Raw genomic sequence first — 23,732 nt, forward strand, 5'->3', positions numbered from 1 at the left:
TACAATACCTAGACACGCTATCCATGTATAATCTAATACCAACAATAACATCACGTACTAGAGAAGAAATATTCAGAAATACTATCACTGCCTCTTGTCTAGATCATATAAACGTCCGAGCACCACCAAACAGTTACACTGCATCAGTCATAAAGTGCAAAGTATTATTATTATTATTATTATTATTATTATTATTATTATTATTATTATTATTATTATTATTATTATTATTATTATTATTATTATTTCGGGCGACTCCAGGAGTCCTTAGACTCATCGAGGGATGAGTCTAAGGACTCTTTAACATCATAAGAACCCCTAAACATCATGTCCACCCAACTATGCGATTACATTCTCACAGTATCTATCATACCTTGTCTTGAACTCGTTCACCGTCATAGCACCCACAACAGACTCTGGCAGCTTATTCCACTCATTTACCACTCTAAAAGTAAAGAACCCAGCTCTAACACCCCTGCTAACCACACTCTTGCCCAGCTTCCATAGGTGTCCCCTAGTTCTCCCACCACCAGTCCTGATCTCAAAAATACCCTCTGAATTAATCCTATAGAATCCCTTTAACAATTTGAATGTCTCAATCATATCTCCCCTCCTCCGCCTATCAACTAGTTTCTGCAACCCACAAATCTTCAACCTGTTCTCATATGGTTCATTCCATAGACCTGTTATCATCTCAAATCATATTCAAATCAAACCATTATCATATCAAAGTAGCAGACCATTACTTCACCACTCTAAACCTGCACACCAAGACAATATCCATGCGATGTCCCACAGAAGAAAAGCGACAGATAACAATAATAGACGAAGAAATAGTCAACCACGAAATAAGAAACACAGACTGGGAACACCTGGCATCGAATTCAGCAGATATCTTATACAACAACATTACACTCACATTGGAGGAAATATATAAGAAAGCTACAAAGAAAGTCAGAATTCGTTCAAAAAAACAAAATCCTTGGATAACACAAAACTTAATACACAGAAAGGACACTTTATGGAAAGAATTAAAGCGATATCTAAATAACACAGCTTTAAAAACTGAATATAAGATAACAAGGAATCGCCTAACAACACAAATCAGAAATGCAAAAAGAAGCTCCTACAGAGACAAACTAACCTCTGCACAAAACAACATGAAAAAAACCGGGCATCTGATCAATGAGATGCTAGATTGTGTTCCCAACACCACCGCCTCCGAAATCATAAAACACAGCTCCATGAAAGACGCAAAACATATCCCACAACTAGCAAATGACTCTAACCAATACTTTGCAGACTCCATCCAAGAACTGCACAGAAATATTCCCCCAATCACAAAAAGTGACCCTCCACTTGGACCACAATCAAAACAGACATTATGGTTCCCAACCATAAAAGAAGCAGAACTTCTCTTTGCAATACATCAAATCAAACGAAACAAAGGCCCAGGAATTGATGGTATAAGACCTAAAGATATAAAGCAACATGAAACTAGTTTAAGTCCAATCCTACTAAAATTAATATATAAAATATTTAAAACAGGACAGATACCAAGTATGCTAAAGACCGCCATAATCACACTCATATACAAACATAGAAAAAGAAATTTAATCAGCAATTACAGACCCATAGCAACATTATCAATTATCAATCAAATTATGGAGCGGATCATACTGAAGAAACTCACAGCATATACAGAGACATTTTCATATTATCCCCAAAACACAATATGGTTTTCAGAAAAATAAGGAAACAATATCTATCTTGGAAGAGTTTACAGACGTAATTATTACCGCCTTAGACAAAAACAAAATTGCCATGGTAGTCTTTATTGATCTAACTAAAGCGTTCGATACACTCACACATTAAACATTGTTAGAAAAGCTGAGGCATGTTGGAATAGAGGGGCCTCTTCACAGGTGGTTTACAAGCTACCTTCAAAATATAAAGCATATCACACGTATCGGGTCAAACCGAAGCATAAAGCTACCTGTAACCTGTGGAAAGCAACAGGGAGCTGTACTCTCTCCAACTCTATTCAACATTTACACGCACGATATTATTCAGATACCACTCAAAGGTAAGATATTCCAATACGCAGATGATACAGCAATAATATCCATCCATAATAACACAAGCATAGTCCAAACAAATATGCAAAATGGCATAAATCTGATCATAGACTGACTCACGAAAAACTCCACACACCTAAACTCAGAAAAGACAAAATTAATGATATTCAGAAATCCACTGACTCGACCAGTTGATAACAAATATATACCCATCCAACATCCACTTTCCAACGTAAAAACACACATAACAGCAAAACCACTACAATCACTCAGGTTGAAACAATACGATACATTGGAATTTACTTTGATGCAGATATGAACTGGAATAGCCACATAAACCATCTACACAACAAACTCCGAACAATAAGTGGCAAACCCTACAGGTTAAAAGACTTTGTTCCCATACGCCTAAAAACATTACACTATGCCAAAATATACTAAGATATGCTACAACAACGTATGCTTTCTGTGCACCTACAAATTAAATAGATTAATGTCGCTACAGTACAAAATGATGAAACTGATCTTTTGGGAACAAAGTGAAAATCACGACCTTATAAACATTACAATGGCAGAACACAAAATACTGACAGCAAAACATTTATGTCACAATGCAGTTTTGCTAAAACATTATTTCGATGCCAACTACAGGACAGTCAGAAATACATACCGCATAACAAGACCTCAGACTACTAATTATATCACATATAAGCACAATAATTACTACGGAACGCCCACGCGAAACTTCTACATCCCAGACATGATAAACAAATTACCTTTTGAATACAGAAACCTTACAAACTACAGTAGCCTGAAACGAGCACTAAGGACATACTATGAACAAGAAACACGCACCCAAAATACCATACAAACTTAATGAAACACAATATATTCGCTCAGGTTTCCAGTTCAGCGACGCATCAATACATTCCGCTATTGTGTGTGTGTGTGTGTGTGTGTGTGTGTGTGTGTGTGTGTGTGTGTGTGTGTGTGTGTGTGTGTGTGTGTGTGTGTGTGTGTGTGTGTGTGTGTGTGTGTGTGTGTGTGTGTGTGTGTGTGTGTGTGTGTGTGTGTGTGTGTGTGTGTGTGTGTGAATGCCACCAACCCTTTGGTACTACTGTTGAGATACGTGTTCGATAATCCTCCTACTCCAGATAATAAACATGGCATATTTTAAGCCATTATGAATGGTTTGTTTTTACATCCGTCGACTAAAGTTGTTTCCTTCTTAAAGATCTTTATAAAGGGACCTGCGGTCTCTTGATTGGAGAGTGGGTACTATCCACTCAGCCAACCAGGATGGCAGTTGCATGAAAGTTGTTATTGATGTAACTGTCCAGCAGTGGATTAAGAATCAAGAACGGGAATCATTCATTCTAACAGATGGATCGCAATCTATCAAATGGCAGCAGAGAGCAATAGTGGCCTGAAAGATGCATTTCAGAATATACGCTGCATCGGAGCCTACCGTAGGATGGATGTAGCAACAGACGGCCTCATGTGTTGTACTTCTGTTAGCTAAAAACAAGTATCGGGTTCCCGCAGACAGAAACACCGATGGACACACGGAATGGGAAAAATCTTATTTGATGAATTCGGGTTCGTTCACGAGACGAGCGATTGTTGCTTAACAAACGGAGATGAACTCATTATTACGGGCTATGACAGCAAGTGTCGGGAGTCAGGTAAGAGCTTTCTTCGCATACCTTTGTTGGTCCTCTGACAGCCTGTTTGAACGTTGTTGCCAACCGGATGCATCCTTTCATGCTCATGCAAATGTGAGTTAGTTATGCGTTTTTTTTTTGTTTTGTTTTGTTTTCCCTCCTGGATAATCCATGCCTTGTGACATCATTCAGTAATGGTTTCATGGTCCTACTTCATTTCTTAAGTCTCAGTCCAGTTGAGCATCTTTGGGATGAATTAACGTAATCGACTCTGCATAGGTCAGTTCCCCAATAAAAGCCTTTAGAACCTTGCGGAGTGAATGCCGAACTACTTCGTTTAGGTTCTTCTAGTAACGAAGGGGCATTAGGTATCAAATGCCTAGCACCTCACTGTCGTATCATAGATCTTGGGATCTCTCGTATCTAGAGATGATATAAGAAATAAAAATAAACAAATTTAGGGCATATTCCTTGTTTCCAAACTCAGAGATCCGTTTCTTATATTCCTAATCAAGGAAATGCGAAAGAATTGGAACCATTGTTCGTCCAGTTTTCCCTCGCCTGATGTACACACTTCATTTGATGCTTTACTTCCCCGGATGCCAGGGAAGATCGGCTGGATGATTTCTTTTTACTGGATGACAGGAAAAGTGGGTATGTGGGGCGGACTGGAGAGGCAAACTAGAACAACGCATTGTTATTTGTAAAGCGAAGCTTGCATCTTAGACGAAGATGGCAAAATATTTTTTTCAGGAATTAAGGAGGGTTCTTTTTAAGTTCTTTTTAAATTTCTATTTTTAAGCAAAATAGAAATTCTAATGATAGAATATTATTATCTTTGTTATGTTAAATTCCAGTTACGTCATGTTATCTTATTTATTCTTTGTGGCCGGAAGTATTTATATTTACAGCCAAGATTTCCTCATTCACGAGTTTCTTTTCTATCCTCGTGACTTTTTTTCTATTTTCGGTTCGGATTAATCTCAGTTTTCTTCCAACTTGAAAGCATAAATCTTTTCTTTTTTTCGGCGCAGAAATTTGTGCACATTATTTGCTGTTTTCGATTTATGGAATGGGTTGCACTAGAAGGGACTGGATCGAGAGTGTGCAGAACTTTCTCTGTAAACGTTTTTTTTTTTTTTTTTGCTCAGATTATCTGGAATGCCTTTAGTGTTAATACTTGTATTGTTGCAGGACTGAAGGCAGAAGAATCAGAAGAAAGTGGACGAAGTAGTAGTAGCAGCACTAACTAAATTTCAGATGATCCTTTTATGGGAATCTCCGGCGTTGTATTGAATAGTTGTGCTGAAAACCTTTAAAGAGGTTTTTGTTTCATAATGCGGTATCGCTTTCCCGGATTCTGTGGATTTTACGAAGCGTTTACGTTCATTTCAGATTCTGATGGGGCTCGTTATTCGTGAGTGTGTCTGTTTAGAAATAGGGGCACGAAGTGAGCGAGCACATTTATTTCGTATTTGATGTAATTTGAAGAATACGTAGAAAACTGTCAGCTAAAGACTTATTGATTATTTTAAGGATTTGAGGATGGAGTTAACACGTCGGCACCTGTTTTCTACTCGAAGTAGGTGTGTGTTTTATCTGACATACCAAACATACACCCGCCCTGCTATTTTCTTGAAATTTATATTCGGATGATCCTAAATAATCGTCATTTAGGGTGTTGCAATAGAAAATTTCCGGAAAGACGCCTCACTTTCAGGAAAGACTACGTCGCCAGGCTAGTCTCTCTTGGAAGTGCGATATCTGGCTGTTCGATCTGCAGGAGCGTGTAATATCCTGCGAGAAGTGTGCACGAGGAATAACACGGAGGAAATTCAAAGATGCGCCGCAGAAGATCATACGAGATGGCTTTGGGGAAAGAATTAGCATCGGAGTGAACTTTCACGTTGCTTTATTTTCTTAATGAATTTTGAACCGAATTGTAGAATTTCCAAATGTGTGAAGGTATAAGTGAAAATATTGCGAACAAGAAAGGGAAGGAGAAAGAGAGAGAGAGAGAGAGAAGAAGAACTGGTAAATAATGTATATATGAGTGTGCATATATGTTCAATATGTTTGTGTGTGTGTGTGTGAGAGAGAGAGAGAGAGAGAGAGAGAGAGAGAGAGAGAGAGAGAGAGAGAGAGAGAGAGAAGCAACGCAAAATATATTTCTGTTTGTGAGAGAGAGAAAGAATGAAATCACCTTAACATCTTTTCATCACAGAATTCTGAGGGAAAAAAGGTTTTAACAAACTTTCTTTTCCTGCAGCCGCTCTGCCGTTCCCTGGGGCCCTGTTTCCACCAGAGTCAGCCGCCAAGCCATGCCGACGCCGTAAAGCCAGAACGGTATTCAGCGATCAGCAACTACATGGATTGGAGAAACGGTTTGAAGCCCAGCGGTACCTCTCCACCCCAGAGCGTCTCGATTTGGCCACAGCGTTAAGTCTCTCGGAAACACAGGTGAGTGACGAAACGACTTCGCTTAATTCCCTCGAACTGCTGTCGCGATTATAATGAAAGGAGGGTCAAAAACACGCGCGTGATGCTCGAAAGCCACAAACTGTCTGGAGGGGTGCAGTCCCTTTGTTTGCGATACCGATTGCTGCTCCTCCTTTTATTAAACACACACAAAGATCAGATACGAGATCAGTACACGCTTGATCTCTATTGGGGAATGTGGTAGCTTCTAAAATCTCGAAGGTTTCTTCATCAAGAGGAATGTTGCCACGGAGGGTGCGGTTCATCTCCGTAATTCCCCTTGTGAATGCGGTTTCTAATAATAGGATACGTGTTCCACATTCTACGTGTGTAATGATAAGAAAGAACCAAATATAAAGTAAATAACATAAAAGAAATAAAGAACAAATCGTAATCATTATAAGGAACGTTTAAAACCGCAATGTTCTGCATTAAATAATCATAAGGTCCTTGATAAAGGCGTTTTTAAAACTCCTTTTTCCCTAAGCTATACGTATTTTAAAATTTTAATTCGTTTTTAATTTTATATATTAAAATTAATGTTGCTTGGCAATCATTGATTTATGTATGTTATTGGAAGAAAAATTGTGCTACAGTGTTTCTTCGACAGCGCGATTCTCTCTTTCCTAGTTTGACTTGTTGTATTCGTTTGTTGGGAAGTTGAATGAAAGGAAGAGCGTCCCCAAGTGCACACGGGTTCGCTGCTGTTATTGCTGTGCCATATTTTGAACATATCGGAATACACAGGTGAAAAAGTACTTCTTAATATTGAAAGTTTTTCCACTTGGTTATACTATAAATTAAAGATGCCAAGAAATTTTTTTCCTGGTTTAATCCTTTATCCCAGTGTAAGCAAACAAGTTTGCGCCTCAAGTACTTTCGGGACTGGGGCAACTCGTATATAGAAGCTCATGACTTCTCATCACTTGCCTTAGTATCCCATAATACAAAGCACAGCTCCTTGCGGACATATATGATGCTATGCATTTGGGTATTGACCCTTCCCATAATGCATTGCATCATACATGTCCGCAACGAGATGTGCTTTGCATTATGGGATACTAAGGCAAGCGATGAGAAGTCATGAGCTTCTATATACGAGTTTCCCCAGTCCCGAAAGTACTTGAGGCGCAAACTTGTTTGCTTACACTGGGATAAATGATTAAACCAAGTATATATTGTCTTGGTACCTTGACTTAATATGTTTTGTTCTCGACATAACTCCCAAACTTCTTGGATACATTTTTCTCCATCCTCCTACAACTTTTACATTTCTCTGTAGCAAAATGTGACTTAATTGTTCACGAAGCAACCACTTGGGATGCAGTCTTAGATGACTTCATAAGCGGTTCTTAGTGCGAAATGCGAACAGCACAAGCAATGCCTTCATTCAAAGGAAGCGACACGTTCAATGTCCGAATTAAAAGGCAGTAGTGTTGTCCGAAACGACTGAAAATCTGGGCTGAACAGCTGCATAATTTACCCAGAAATATAATTTAGTGATAAATATTTAACCCATTTCACACTGCCGATACATGGCATTTGGTGAGTGACATTCTTGTTCCTCTGGTGCACAAATAAGAGCCGCAAATTTTGATTGCATTCAGTCATCACACTTTGCCACCTTCTGGAAAGGAAACTGCAATGCAAACGCACCACGGATTCATATTTGTTTTGAGTTATTCTGAGATGTTCATGAAACACAACACATGAAATAATACAGTGGGCTTCAAGAGTACCGCACGTAGAAAGATTGCTTCAAAAACAACAACAACAATAATAAATAAAAATGATAAAAATGCAATTACATAAAAGAGCATTTATTTCAGTTTGAGTCGAATTAATAAATAGGTGTTATTTTGATTGAAGTTTGAATTAATAAATGAACGAAATTCAGCAGATTTCATAAAGTGATGTTTATACTTAAAACATAGTTGCATGTTTGAAGAAACGGAAAATTTATGCTAGCTGTTAACGTTAAGATGAGTATTTTTACTGATTTATAAAAGAATATGTTATCTTTATTCTGTCCGTAAAACCGAGCCAAAACCGATTGAAAATACGTAATAAACACGAATTATTCCTTCAGGTACAAAGGCTACAATTGCCATAAAAATTCCATACATTGTGCTGAACATAATTTTGTTAAGCTGCATAATATTTATTCGCATAACTACCCTAAGCATTCTCTGTCGATCGTATTTCCGGCCCTTGGATGGAATGATGATTCGTTTTCGCAATCACTTTCAACGTTCTCTTTCGCAGCGCGGACCATTGGCACACAGAGACTTGGGTCGGGACCAATACAAAAGCTCACTACAATAGATCTTGATCTATCGATCCATTAGGGCCTAAAATTTGATTGACGTGTAAAAATTCGTGGTCCAAGTTGAATATTTTCACCACTTTTTTTTGAAAGATTACCAATAAATGGTAATTTAGATTATATTTAGTCCAAGGTAAAATATTACTTCGGAAATCGGAAGCTTTTGATGATAGACCATTCCGTATACCTGCAGTTGCAGTCAAGGTATGGGATTTATTAGTTAGGAATAGAATACAGGATTGGATTGAATGACATAGAATTTTTTATGTCAGCATAGATTTGTAAAGAACGTCTTCTTTTAGCAATTTATTTGCATTTTATGAAAAGGTAAGATGTGTATGTTAGACTAGACGTGGACGCTGTAAAAGCATTCGCTAAAGATAGGTTTGTGCACAACTCAAGTACGGATATTGTTTAGACGGAATTAACAATCTTGGCTCTCTGATCTATAGCAGCAAGTAGTGTTTGATGAATACATAGCTTGTCTCAAAAAAAAGGAGAGTAACGAGTGATGTACCCCACGGTTCTATTTTTGGATCCCTACTGTTTAACTTATTTGTTCATAATATTTCATGTGGAATGACTGGGGATATTCAGTGGTTTGCTGATGATACAATGTTGGGGAGAATTGTAAGTAATACTGTTAATTCTCTTCAGGAACATTTGAATAGACTATTAGCTTGGATAAATGAGTGGGATTATATTTTTAATATTAATAAGTGCAAGGTGTTACATTTTGGAATGCAGAGATATAAGGCTGTGTATATACTGATGGAACTATACTACAGGAAGTGAATGAGACTTGAGATTTAGGGACGATAGGTAACAGTAGAGTGAAGTTTAAAGGGCATATTGCGAGTGCTGCAATATGCCTTCTAAACACTGTCGCTATGATAATGAGTCCACTGACATGTAAGGATAAGGAAGCTGTGTGCCAATGTATACAGCACTGATTAGATGCGGAAACACTGGGTCCGAGAGGCGAGTGACTAAGACAATAATCGGGATTGGAATGATCACTATGGAAAGGTTACAGAAATGTAAATTATAATTTGGTGGATAGGAGGAAAAGAGGTGATATGATAGAGATCTTTAAGTCAGTGAGGGGATTTTATCGGATTAATACAGAGGGGATTATAAAATGCGTGGAAAGTGTGAAGGAAAGAGCCAGAGGCCATCCTTGGAAGTTGTGTAAGAGTCTGATGAAGAAGGGTGTCAAGAGTAGATTTTTCACAGGCAGAATTGTGAGTGAATGGAACACGTTAGCAGAGTGCATTGTGAATGCAGGAAGGGTTGAGGATTTTAAGGATGTATATGATAAGTATGTTGTCAGTTGAATTAACCTCTCATGGAGTCTCATAATGGTCTCGTGGACTCTATGAGATCACTCTAGCGCATCGTGCCAGGTCTGTATTGTCAGATGAGGAAGAGCTAAGAAATGAACTACAAACTACATCTAAAAAGAACCTTTGCAAATAATGGCTACTATTCAAAAACTATTAATAAACAACTATACCGCCGTCATCAAAACAACGCAGAAACACAGAACAACCCCAAAGATCATATCTCTTTACCGTACATCAGCTCGCTCTCCCAGAAACTAAGAAGAATTTTGAAAAATTTTAACATAAAAACGTGCTAATCTTCCTAAACTCAGATCAATTCCAAGCAAACCCAAACAGGCTCACAATCATCTTCAGTTTCCAGGGGTGTATAAAATCACATGTGACTGCGGGAAACGATATCATGGCCAAACTGAGAAGTCCATCCTCCTACGTCTCGAGGAACATCAACGGGACATTGCTTACAACAGAACCAGAGCAAGCGCCCTCTCAAGCCATGTCCTGTTCTCAGTGAACACAAATAGTGAAGGCCACCAACATGAGATAAACTGAACCACAACATCAAACCTTCGTATATGCCACGACGAGGTAGAACGCCGCATAGTTGAGTCTGAAGAAATTATCCTGGACTCTTATCACATGAACAGTAATCTTAGTTATAATTTACAGGACTCATTTAGCTCTGCTATCAGATACTGGCGCACTCGTGAAGTCACACGCGCACAGATGCCTATATATATATATATATATATATACAAAAGTACAAAATGACATTTTGTACTTTTTGACATTTTGGAAAGTGGGGAGTGTGATGTGAGGTAATCCATTTCTCTTACTCTAGAGACCAAATGCGGAACTTTTTCAAATCATTTCAATAAATGACGTTATAATTTCACACTTGGCGACGACAACTATCATCTACCACCTCAAGAAGGCTTTCTTCAAGAAGACCTTCTATTCCTGTAGTGGGACTCGAACCTACAACCCGTTCGTTTAATACCGGTACGCCATACGCTATTCATTCGACCAATCCAGGTGGGCAAATCGCCAGATCATCAAATACCGTTCATTGCACTTTTCTGTATGAAATGACTGGTGGATGTTGCCCAATGAAAACTATCCATCCATCCAATTAAAAAAATGAATGAAAAACAATGAATAAAAATAATAATATAAAAAAAGGCACGGCGATGCCGCTTCAGTTCGTGAATCTATTTTCAAATGTTTGATCCATTTAAATCAAGGTAGGCTTTGAAACATACCAATAATTATGTGAGTATAAGACAGGCACCCATATCGAGAGAAACATACATTTTCTTAAATTTAAAATTAAAAATCGCATATACAGGACTAAACGGTTTTAGTTCTCTGCAGTTAGACAGAGCGGTTACGTGCTCATTAATTGTTGAGATAAATTACATACGAATAACAGTTGATATACGACGATATTACACTTTTCATACCAATAACAGTTATTTGGCATGATAGTACACCTTTTACGAATATTGCTATAAAGCAATATTACATGTTTGCATGAAAGTAACAGATGATCATTTATTCGCACTGTTAAGCACGAAGATTTCTTTCTTCTCCCTTTCTTTGGGAGGGGAAACAATGACGTAACCTCTATGATGGAAAATGGAATGTGATCTGAATCCGTGGATTACAGTCTTGGTGGAAAAAGTCTATGGTTTTGTTCTTCCTGTGGTGATGATGCTCGTGTAGGATGCGACATTTTACCTGTTGTTTGAAGGCTGCAAGGAGAGGTCAGTCGCCACTCTCTGTGAGACTTTTGTGCTGTCTGGACTTGTGTGTAGGAGATGGACACTGTACAGTACCGCTTTCGCAGTGATGAAGAGGTAGTTGTAGATCGAATGATTTTTTTGAATCTACGTGGACAAGATTGAGATATTCCTCTTCTGCATGGAGTCAACCGCAGGCCGTTTCCGGAGGCAAGCGGATTAATTGATGTTTATGGGAAATTCTGAGTAGATATGCCGGACTGTTCCTGCTCGGTAGCAGAACAGACAGTTATCTGAAACATCCCGGTTGAATTTCCGTGATATAGTATGCTTCATATTATGGGTAGTGAATGGTGTCACATTCATTCTCCACTGAATATCTGGTGTGGTGGCTCTTCTGCGATATGGTAGGTCCCAGTGAAATAGTGTTTGGTGTGATGATACAGGATTTTCCAATGAAGTGCTCTGGTTGGACTGTTGTATTAGAGTGCTGTAGATTTTGTTATATGGCAGGGTGTAAGTCTCTCCCATGCATCGTTGTTCTGATCAAGAAGACAGGCACCGGATCTTCTGCGTCAGGGGGACTGAGCCCTTCTTCCGCTATGCTGTCCTTATGCTATCAAGCATAGCAGCTTGAAAATCAGATTTCGCAGTGTGTATCTGCTCGGCCTGATTCCCCTATTCCAAGTTTGCAAGTGATTTTGGAAAGTACCAGATAATGCTCGGAGAAAGAATACACCCTTACGCCTCGCCAACTCCATGGAGGGAAAAAAATCTCTGTCTCAGTGATGGGGTTCCTTACTATCCTGTAGTTGAAGATAGGTTCCATGAGTATTTCACGAAGGGATGCTGGCTTCAGTGTGTGCTGGAAGTTTAATTTTTCCATCTTCGAGATGGAAAAAGTTTTTAGAATAGAATAGATTTTGTTTAAAAAAATTTAACCTGATAAAATACATGCGCATTGGAAGATAAGCAACAAAAAGACTAGATATTATAAAATATATTACAGAGAAAAAGGATTTTCGTTTTGGATATAGAATAGAAAGGAGGTAAATGATATATGAGTGGTAGAGAGGATTTGTCTTTTTGGAAAAGAATCAATATTACAGTTCAGTATCACTCTTCGCTATCTTTCAATTGAAGTATATCGTCGTCGGCAATCCAGAACAGTTGGATTCCACTCCTGAATGAATTTGGCTCAGTTTTTGTTTCTTTGTGATAATCATATTCCAGCGAAAGCCTGCTTTGTAGTTTCCGATGTAGGTTCCACATGAGGGTTTGTTCCGATTCGGTGATGAATGGGTGCTGGTTATTTCTTGTGTGCTTAAGGTAGAAACTGTAAATGACGGCCTTGGCCAGATGAAGAGGAAGTTGAATGTTCTGCGTATGTGTGTGTATGTGTGTGTGTGTGTGTGTGTGTGTGTGTGTGTGTGTGTGTATGTGAGAGAGAGAGAGAGAGAGAGAGAGAGAGATAAACGAGAAGAAATGGATGGCGCGAGAAAGAGAGAGAAAGAACAGAGAGAGAGATAAATGTTTTTCAAGAAATATTGAGTCATATAAATGAGTTTATTCATTTCACTTTAGCGAAAGATGGCAGGTTGTCTGTAAACTGAATTGTGATCATTTATGCGTTTCATATGGAGTGACCAGACACGCGTGCACCTAAATCAAATACGCAGTTTCTTGCTGAAAAGCCACAATACTGGGGGAAGGAAATCTGCGTGTATGACTTCTTTTCTTGTAATGTGATATTTTCACATTACAAGTATGGGTTGCCACGAAGCTAATAAGTAAATAATGCTTTAGAAAGTTGCGCGTGCATGTGTGTGTGTGTGTGTGTTTCATTTTCGCTCTACAATTTTCTTTTTTTGTCCGCTTTATGCTCAAAGAGCGGAAATTGGAACCTCTAAGCAAATACAAAAACACCACATTAATATCTTTGATGTGTTCCGTTCTCTCGTACTGGTTTTATATACATGTTTATAAAACCGGCTCATCAAAGGCTATAATTTTACATTCACTTCATTCGAGAAATACGAATATATCATCTTAATAAAATATTAATGTCAGACACATTTATTAATACAGCATAGTAATACTGGAAAAGAGAAGAAAAATGTTTAAATGGGGATAATAAACAAGAATTTGAACAAGGTAAGAAGACAATCAGTGATTATAAACTTTAATGTCACAAAATGCTTAATTCGACATCCTTGCTGCAGTATTTGTGTGACGAAGATCCCACTTCATTTGTAGTCGTGTTTCAATACCATTTCTTTAAATCAAATCCACGTTTAACAGTCGCACGTACTTCATTTTGCTGCAGATAACTGAACATACGGTGCAATTGTTCAAACTGCGCTCGCCAACATCGGGAGGAGCAATGGCGCGTGTGTCTCGAGGGAAGGGTAGCTTGCGTGTACGCCACCTTCATACGCTTCCCTAATAACAACGAGATGCAAGCTCGTAGTTGCAGGATATTTCGATGGTACTTTAGAATTCCGTAGCATAAATGACGACAAGATTTCAAAAGCGCAGCGTCCGGGCGAAATTCGTCATGACGTGTCTTTTTCGCGACCTTCTCGAAGACACTTCACCAAACCCCACCCGGAGGGTTCGCGAATCGCCCGTTAGGAAACAAACCTTAATGCCAACTAACAGTCCATTAGTGCAGCGTTTCAGATGCTTCATCGAAGACGGGGGGGGGGACTCTAAAGAAGCGTCTTCAATGCATCCCCTAGTTTCAGGCGACCTAAAAGAAGAGCGGTGAACAGAAACCTAAGTACTTCGAATTCCAATTTTCATCGGGCGAAATGCACGAGAGATTGCGTTTGTTTAACTGAGAAGAAATGATGAAGTGCATTTCCAACTGTAAATGGCAGTCGCTTGTGCTGAAGGTTTGCTTTTCATGCTGCTGAAGTGGCATTCACAGACTTAACGCGATGTAACCGAAATGAAAAATACATAATGGTGTGAACAAGAATATGAGAAGAAAAGGTACAAAAAATTAATAATAAGTAATGCAGGTCATAAACCAATTAAATAAATCCAGGGTTGCTGGAAGAATATAGTAAACTTTATTTTTACGCAAAGGATTGATTGATTGGTTAATTCATTAAATAATATATTACAAGACTTTAAGTTCCCAAGTTCTTTCTTAACTCACAGAATGATTTCCCTATCGGATAAATACGTAATAAGTTAAAACACGTAATAGTTTGGTTCGCGTGAAGGAAGCTAGCGTCAACTCGTTGCAATATCCTATCAGAGGATGTGTTCTCAAACTTTATTTAAATTGTGCCGAGTGATTCTGCAGTATGTCACTTGCCTGGAAAGAGCCCTCCACTCAAATCCTATTCGTGATATGAGGAACTTTATTAGACCTTTTAAGCAGGACTAAGTTTGGTTATCTTGGACAGAGACTGCAAGGGCTTCTCTTTTACAGCTGTAGTTTTTCTTTCTCAAAAGAGTCACACCAGCCAGAGAATGCGTGTGTGAGCGAGAGCAGTCATTTGTGGACACACACTGCGTGTGTGAAAGATGAACCCGCTGTACTGTATGACCCAATAAAGTCTAAAACCCGTAAAGATATAATTTTCTGAAAGTAGTACATGCTACTCAGTCTATAAAAGATTGAACACAAAAGATTGTTAGTTAGCGTACCTGCTCTCCAGCCAACAGGCTAAGTATTAGAATCCTACCGTAGGCATGAATGTTTTGCGATGATCTTTAGGTAGAGGAAATGAGTTCATCGTCGAGTGGGCAAGACGACTACTGGCATGAAAAAGTAAAGTTGCATATTTGGTCTCTAGATCAGGATTTCCGAGCATCTAATTCTAAGGCTATCCATCGGACTAATAGAAATGCACTATAGGCTAACAACCTTTCGTGGGTGGGATTCTCACAAAAAAAAGGGGATTTGCAATACCAGAAACCGCCATCTAAGAGTGGTTAGGTTGTTCTCGTTTGAAAAGCCTAGAAACGTTTTTAGAAAGCGACCACCAATCATGAAGTTGCTCAAGTTTTCCTATGATTCTTCAAAAGAAGTGATTGATGTCTGACATTCTTATGATCATGCAACACGAAAATTTCTTACCAGCAATCCACCAGGAGGTGTGTGTGTGTGTGTGTGTGTGTGTGTGTGTGTGTGTGTGTGTGTGTGTGTGTGTGTGTGTGTGTGTGTGTGTGTGTGTGTGTGTGTGTGTGTGTGTGTGTGTGTGTGTTCGCAAAGATTAAATGATCGCTTTATAAGATTTTAAGATTTATTTACACTGAGAATTGAGTAAATTTGTCCCAAAAGCGGCGAGAGTTCAAATCCTTTTTCTGTAGGCCAATAAACCAGCTCTTTCATGTAGGACTCTTAGGAGGGAAATAGACTTTGCGTAATGAATAGTAAACACCCGACAACGGCATTAAAGTGAAGCAAAAGAATCACTTTGGCAGATGAACAGTGTCTCCAATGCATTTTTTGCGAACTCATGAAGTTTGCACGTCGAAGGATGGTGGGGGGCCAGGTAACTGAGTTCTTTTCATAAACTAATTTATTTCTTGAATAAATGAACATAGGGAGGCATAATATAAAGAAACAGAAACGAATACCACGTGGAATGATTTATTTTATGTACAATGTTCGCCCGGTTTTCATGGCATCCTCAGTAAAACAATTTAAAATTGAAATTAAAACACGAGCAAACCTAACTGAATATTGAACAAAACGTAAATGATATAGAGCAGCAATCTGTACTAATACTTAAGTTAGTGAACAAAAGAATTACTTACTGATTTAAATAAACACTGTTAAGGAGAACAAATTCCCATAAGAAGGATTGGAGTCCATGAGATTCACTGAGATGAGGCGATTTCATAGCAAGATTTCATAGCTCTCTTTGTGCAAATATTCCACAAAGAAACGGTTATTAAGTTGGGAATAGTTTTTTCCTTCTTTTTTTTCAAGAAGGGCTACGTGTTTTATACAAAGGTCTCGATTTTTCCATTACTCTTAAAACTATCCTAATGATGGATTGTTTTATTACACGCGATGGACAGACAGATGCTTATGTATCATTTCTTCAATCCACGACTAATGGGCTTCGATTTGAAATAGCGCAAATACTCTACAGATCTAATCTGCATACCCTAATGTCCGTCCTCACAAAAACCAACAGATTGAAAATTAATAGTCGTTCAAATAAAAAAAGGAGTACTATGGGGACCTTTCTTTATTGCTCAGTGACTACTTTCTGAAGATCGAACGTCTTGTCCATTGTATACGAGTAGGTTGAACAAACTCGTAGACGAAATCTCCTGTTGAGATGCTGGAATTAAAAATAATCTAAACACACGCAATATTTACATTGCTAGATTATATGCGGGTTCCCAAAGAGTCATGTACTTCGGCTACGACCTATGGTTTTTCTTATTCTTACAATAATGCCGAGAGGCCTTTCTGCTTACTATCTTCCTTTAGAGGAAGGTAATTGTCTTCTTTTTAGGTTCTGCGAAGAGGAGATGCCTCCATGAGACTAACTTGCTGTTCATAAAGTCCCTGTGGTTCATCTTACTTCGGCAAAACTGGCATATCTGCTGGTTTATCATGAGGAATATCACACCTGCATCAAATTCCACGAGGCGGAGAAATCTGGAACTTGCAGAACGTCGCCATCTCCTCTAAACGAAAAGCATTTTCGTTTAGCATTCCAGCATTCCTGCATATGAGCGGTTTCCTCATAGAGCTTTGGTACAAAGAGAGTCTTGAAACCTGACATCGTTAGAATCTCATAGTTCAGATGGGTTATTTCATTTATAGGAAATCGTTCTCCTGAAACGCTGCTTCCTAAGTTAGTAAAGAAAAAAAACATTTTTTAGCATTTTTCAGATTTTAGCACAGAGTAGACTGTGCTGCCCTACGTTATTCCCGTTTCTACCCTTCGTGTTGATATTGTTTAATCGTCAGGTTTGCAAACAATCTTTCCTGGGTGGGGGTAACATCAAAGAAAACCAAAACGAGTAGCCACTGTACTGCTGCATCGCTTAAATGTGGTGTATTATTCCTGTACACACATATTTGTGGTAAAACTTTTAGGTCAAAGGCCTAATAAAAGTTTTTCGCACCATCGAAGGGAATCGAACCCGTAATCTTTTCAATAAAAATTGGGGTTAATTTTTTTTGCGTGTAGTTTCTTTAATGGGAGCCTCAGTCAGTTTCGACGATGATATTTGGTCGGAAAGACTTACGTTCGAATCCTGTCCATGACGCCAAAAGCCTTTTAATCTGAAGATGAGTTAGCTGGTCTTATAAGGGGAGGAGGTTTTTCTCTAACAAATTTTTCGTCGGATCTTTCATTGCGCAAAACAGGAAACTGGCCAGAGGAACGCATGGAGTAGACGTAGGAGATTACGACAATAAAGATTAACCGTTCTGTTCAGTCGGATTTGTCTCTGAAAGCCTGCATTGTGTGGTGTGGCTCTATGCGTAAGCATAAAACAGAAAGGTAAGAAAATTCACTGAGTTGCAGTTTGAGTGAAAAAGGGCTGTCGAATTAACCAGACGAAAAACTAATACATTAGTTTAAAGATAATTTTATTGCAATGAACGTTTTAAATCGTATAGTTAGTGATGATAGCAAATGCGAAGAAACTGGACAGTTCGGATTAGCTATCAAAAATGAAAGCGGAGATTATTAAAGTAGTTTTGCTGTTTTCTGTAATGGAAACACACTTTCTGAAGTATTAAAACGACTATCTACTATTGCTGTTAGCTATCTGGCGGAAATCACGGAGATGTCCTGGCGATTTCCACCAGGAGATCATGGACTATACCAAATTGACTGTATATAAGTGAAGAAGAGATACAGAATAAATTAAAATTATGTTGCAGCTACTGTCTTACTTACCAAGACTATGTAAAGTGCTCAAACATGTTTTCCCCAAGGTTCAGCTCGAATCAATCCGGTCTGGAAAATTTTAAACATCCAGTGATTATATAGGTTCAACAGTGAATGAAGATGGAGGCTGAAAAGGAAGTGGGATGCAGGATACAAGTTGGATAGAGGAACTGGAGAGAGATAGCTGGAGTGCTGTGCGATAAGAGGTGCCTATCAGTCTAAAAGGCAAAATCTGCAGGAAAGTAATGAGATCAGCTATGACATATGCTATGGAAACTGTGGCCCTGAGGAAAAATAACATCAGCAAGATAGAGATGAGAATGCTTAGGTGGATGTGCGGTGTGACCAGAAAGGATCGTCTGAGAAATGACTATGCAAGGGGAACGGTGAAAGTTACGAACTTAGGAGCGAAGATACAGGAGGCAGATGGCTTGGTCATATGATGAGGAGGGAGGACCTGTATGTGGAAAGAAAGGTGATGCAGACGGATGTGCAGGGAAGGAGAAGGCACGAGCAGCCAAAGAAGAGATGGAGGAAGCTCTCGGAGGAGAACTTGAGGATGAAGAATTGGATGTGGTTACAGCCCAAGAGAGGAGGATGTGGAGGAGACTCACTGAGAACAGCGACCTTACTTAAGTGGGACAAACTGCAGAAGAAGTGATCACATAAAAACCGCACATGTTAAATAACCGATAAATGTTAAGGCCTGAAGAAGACAGGTAGGAAGTACTGTTAATAAGAACTGTATGAGTGTTTATTTTGAAATTAATCTCAGAAATAGTTCGAAACAAAACGGTCACAGGGATCGCCTAAAACATGATCACCTATGCATAGTAATTAATTACACAGTAATTACTATGTAATTAATTATAGAACTTTGTCTATTCGGAATGTTTATTTTAAGTGCGTAAGAACTCTGAGAAAAACTAAAAGTGTGCCAATGAAAGATTATAGGAGAGATCTAATAGACCTGTCAGAAACAAATGGCGGACATAGAACGCTAAAGAAAGAGAAGACTAATTGGAGAAGAAAAGAAGAAGAAGCGAAGCTCGTAGGAGTGATCAGATAAAATTAAATAGATTCGAATAATCAGCAGGTAGTCATCGACGGAATCAAATACGTCACAGAGAGAGAGAGAGAGAGATAGAGATAGAGAGAGAGAGAGAGAGAGAGAGAGAGAGAGAGAGAGAGAGAGCTAGTCGTTTACGAGGGCTGCTTACAGGAGTTGCAGGCGAGATAAAACACGATATAGGAGAGTGCAACTCAGTAATGGCGTTCGCATCGACGGACACGGAACTTAAATGTGCGGAAAGGTCCACCTGATTTATGAATAAACAGCAGAATTACTTTTTGCGTTTAATATTTTGTTCATTACTATTGCAAAGGCATACATTAGGACAAAAGAATGATTCAGTACGAAAAATAAATAGCGTAAAGAAAGTAAATGAAGTTCAGTTGACTTGTTAGGATATAAAGATTACAGTCTAGAAAATCGTGTGTGATATTGAGACTAAGAAGACTGCAAAAATGCAAAGAAAAACTGGATGGAAGAAATATGTAAAAGATGTTGAACATAAGGAAGAGCTGAAATAACATATCGAATAATCGATACGTCTTTTCCCTGATCCCAGAACCGAAAAATACAGCAAAGCAAAAATGAATATCACCTCGTTTCATATTTTTTGTTACTTGCATTGCTTGTTCGCATCATGCACGCGCCTATCTACAAGACTGCCTAAGAAAAAAAAATCCTTACTGCTGATAAAAAGAGAGAAAGAGAGACAGAGAGAGAGATGGACGGAGTATCTCGAAGCCTTATATGATAGGAAGAAACATTAATATTGCAATTCTGGAAGCTGTACATGAAGTTGGAAAAAAATTCTTGGGTCACTGGAAGAAAAATTAAAAGGAGAATCGGTGAATTATCTAACTGAAAATTTAGTTAATATTTTTAAAGAATATTGGAGATAAAATGAAAAATAATTTTTAAAATAAAACTTTCACTTTATTCTAAATTTCATATTTAGAATTTTAAGGAACAGTGAGTGCATCTAGTGTGAATGCATGGGAAAGTACAGTATGACTACTGGTTTAGGTGATTTATAGCCTCCCTCGATGAGTCCTTGACTTCCCTATAGGGTCTTTGATGATGATGATGATGATGATAATTTTTTTACTTCACTTTATTATGATTCACATATAGTATTTACAATATTTACTTGCACACTAATCTGCATACAGATGTTTACACATATTACTAACATATTTTTTTTTAAAGAATTTGTTTTGCACATACAAGCTCATGCAGATAAATTACATACATGCATTATATATATATATATATGTGTGTGTGTGTGTGTGTGTTAAAGATACCAAACTATTTTTAAACCTGGTTTTTTACTTCATTTCCCAAGTAAGCAAACAGACAAATCAGTCAAATTTGCGTCTGCAAGTGTTGCAAGTCTAGCTGACCCTGCACGTAGTGCAAGTCAAGGCAACTCGTGGTAAAGGAAGAATAAGCTCTGATCACTATTCTTAATATTTATCCTTAATGCAAAGCGCATCTCCTGGAGGAGATGTATGATGCTATGTATTAAAGGCAAGGGGCCACTACTCAGACCGGTTTCGACCTTTATTGAGGGCTCGTCAGTGAGAGCCAGGCTAAGAAATACTAAGTTTTAAGTAATACAGAGCTTATAAATATTTTACCAAAACAAGTTACCATAAGGTGCTTTGACCTTATTAAATAAAAATCTCAGGATGAGAGATAGATGCAGAAAGTTTTTTACCTTGGGTATGATATATGTTGAAGATACCAAGCTGTTTTAAATATAAACCTGGTTTTTTACTCCATTTCCCAAGTAAGCAAACAGACAAGTCAGTCACATTTGCGCCTGCAAGTGTTGCAAGTCTAGCTGACCCTGCACGTAGTGGAAGTCAAAGCACCTTATGGTAAACGTGTTTTGATAAAATATTTATAAGCTCTGTATTACTTAAAACTTAGTAGTTCTTAGCCTGGCTCCCACTGACGAGACCTCAATAAAGGTCGAAATCGGTCTGAGTAGTGGCCCCGTGCCTTTAATACATAACATCATACATCTCCCCCAGGAGATGTGCTTTGCATTAAGGGTAAATATTAAGAATAGTGATCAGAGCTTATTCTTCCTTTACCACGAGTTGCCTTGACTTGCACTACGTGCAGGGTCAGCTAAACTTGCAACACTTGCAGGCGCAAATGTGACTGACTTGTCTGTTTGCTTACTTGGGAAATGGAGTAAAAAATCAGGTTTATATTTAAAATAGCTTGGTATCTTTAACATATATTATACCCACGGTAAAAAACTTTCTACATATATATATATATATATATATTTTCTTTTTTTTCAATGTAATAAATTATTTATTTATTTATTTTTCTTCTTTCTGTTGATCTCGGTTGGAATGTAATGTCTCAGCTTGCATCTTCGAAGCTTTGTAATTAGCTTCTTTGAGGATGACACCGGGTAGATATTTTATTATTATTATTTTTTTTTATTATTTATTTTGTTTTTGTTTTTGTTTTTGTGATTTATAATAATAATAATAATAATAATAATAATAATAATAATAATAATAAAACAATTCTGAATGATCATATGTGTAACTTCAGAGCAACAGCTCGTCCAGAACAGACATTTATGTAATGCGAAGCCATCATTATATACGCAGAGTGCAACATGCAATTATAAACAGAAAAAAAAGTTAAATTATACAATTGTCCATTATATGGTTTAGTTTTAGAATAAAAAAATCATTGCGTGTCAGTTAGGAAAAGTCAATAAACGACACTTGAGAAACATTCGGCTTACTCAGTGAGGCTTCGAAGGTTATGCTAATTATATCGAAGCATGGAATCCAATTGAAATTGAGATTATTCATACGAAGGCCAGTTTACATTCTGAAATAGAGAAGCAATATTAGCATTAAGAACAACAAGGCTGAAGAACTTAGGAATTTACGAAAGAAGTGAATGTAGACCAATCTAATAAGCAGCTTTTATGTAGAGCACCACAATAGAGAAGAGTTTTCCCTCCTGGAAACGAGTTCTTCATACAGCAAAAGAGGGTAAGTGAAGAACACATTGTGTTATCATTGTTAGTTGCACTTAACAATGATAACACACCGGCCTCGTAGCCTTTAGTTGCAATTCCGAACAATCCAATCTCACCTTGATGGATTTGAAAAAGGCACTCGATATGGTGCACCACTATATCGAGTGCGAAAGAAAAACAAAACAGAAATGATTGCCGAAAGCGAGATTGAGGTGAGAATCCTCGAAATGTGAAATGTTTTGTGTATCTCGTAGGAAATCTTCAAGTTGGAAGCTAAAATACAAAAAGAAGATTTGTTACGACAAAAGAAATATTAAAGGAAAAGAGGCCATTTATTACAAATAGCATAGACAAATTAATCGACACACAAAAATAAACACACTACTCTTTGCTGATGATCAGACCATCTTTGAAAAGACTGAAGACAAACTGAAGAAATAAATCTGTAACTTAAAATAATATTATACAACAAGACGGCCTGGAAATGTCAACGGATAAAACTAAAGTCATGGCTTTACATGGAATTGACCCTGTAAGAAGTAAATTGGTAATAAATAATAAAATAAATGAGCAGGTTAATTAGATAAAAAAAAGAAATAGTGAAATAATTAAAAATCATAAAATCAAAAATCAAAATCAAACACGTTCAATGATTAAATATAGGTGGCTAGACCATAGAGCAAGAATGTAGAGAGAAAGATTACCAAAAAAGATCTTAACATATAAGCCCAGAGGAACAAGGAAGAGGGAACGACCAAGAATAAGATAAACTAAGTCAGAAACAGGCCACTTGGCCTAGAACCTGGATAGGAAGACGACCATCATAGACAAATATGTAAGAAAAAAGATTTATACGATTATTTAAGCAAATTGGATTCTTATGTGGCTGTAAGACTTTGACTATTACAAACACAAGAATCCCCAAATACTGGAAGCTTTCAAGTTGTGTTAATTATTTGAAGGAATTACTAGGAATAAATGGGAGATTAAAAAAAGTGAAGGGGCATTACATGAAATAAAAAAAAACCCAGTATTGAAAAGTATAAAAGAGAAAATGAACTTCTTGGGCCTTGCACAAAGACACAACACTGAATTCCACTGAACCAGGAAACTGCGTTTATCATCT

At 37.9% G+C, this 23,732-nt stretch overlaps 1 protein-coding gene across 1 annotated transcript in view; it reads left to right on the forward strand.

Moving 5' to 3' along the window:
• LOC150094062 (brain-specific homeobox protein-like) overlaps positions 1–23,732 on the forward strand; it is an 83,524-nt gene that overhangs the window by 21,159 nt on the left and 38,633 nt on the right. Inside the window, exon 2 of the mRNA XM_090412943.1 lies at positions 6,012–6,202. Coding sequence (XP_090269069.1) covers positions 6,012–6,202 — 191 coding nt within the window. The remainder of the gene's footprint in view (positions 1–6,011; positions 6,203–23,732) is intronic.

Source organism: Typopeltis vanoorti, chromosome 23 (genome assembly GCF_054136105.1).
Source record: "Typopeltis vanoorti isolate ZY-2024b chromosome 23, IOZ_Tvanoo_1.0, whole genome shotgun sequence".
Classification (NCBI taxonomy): domain Eukaryota; kingdom Metazoa; phylum Arthropoda; class Arachnida; order Uropygi; family Thelyphonidae; genus Typopeltis; species Typopeltis vanoorti.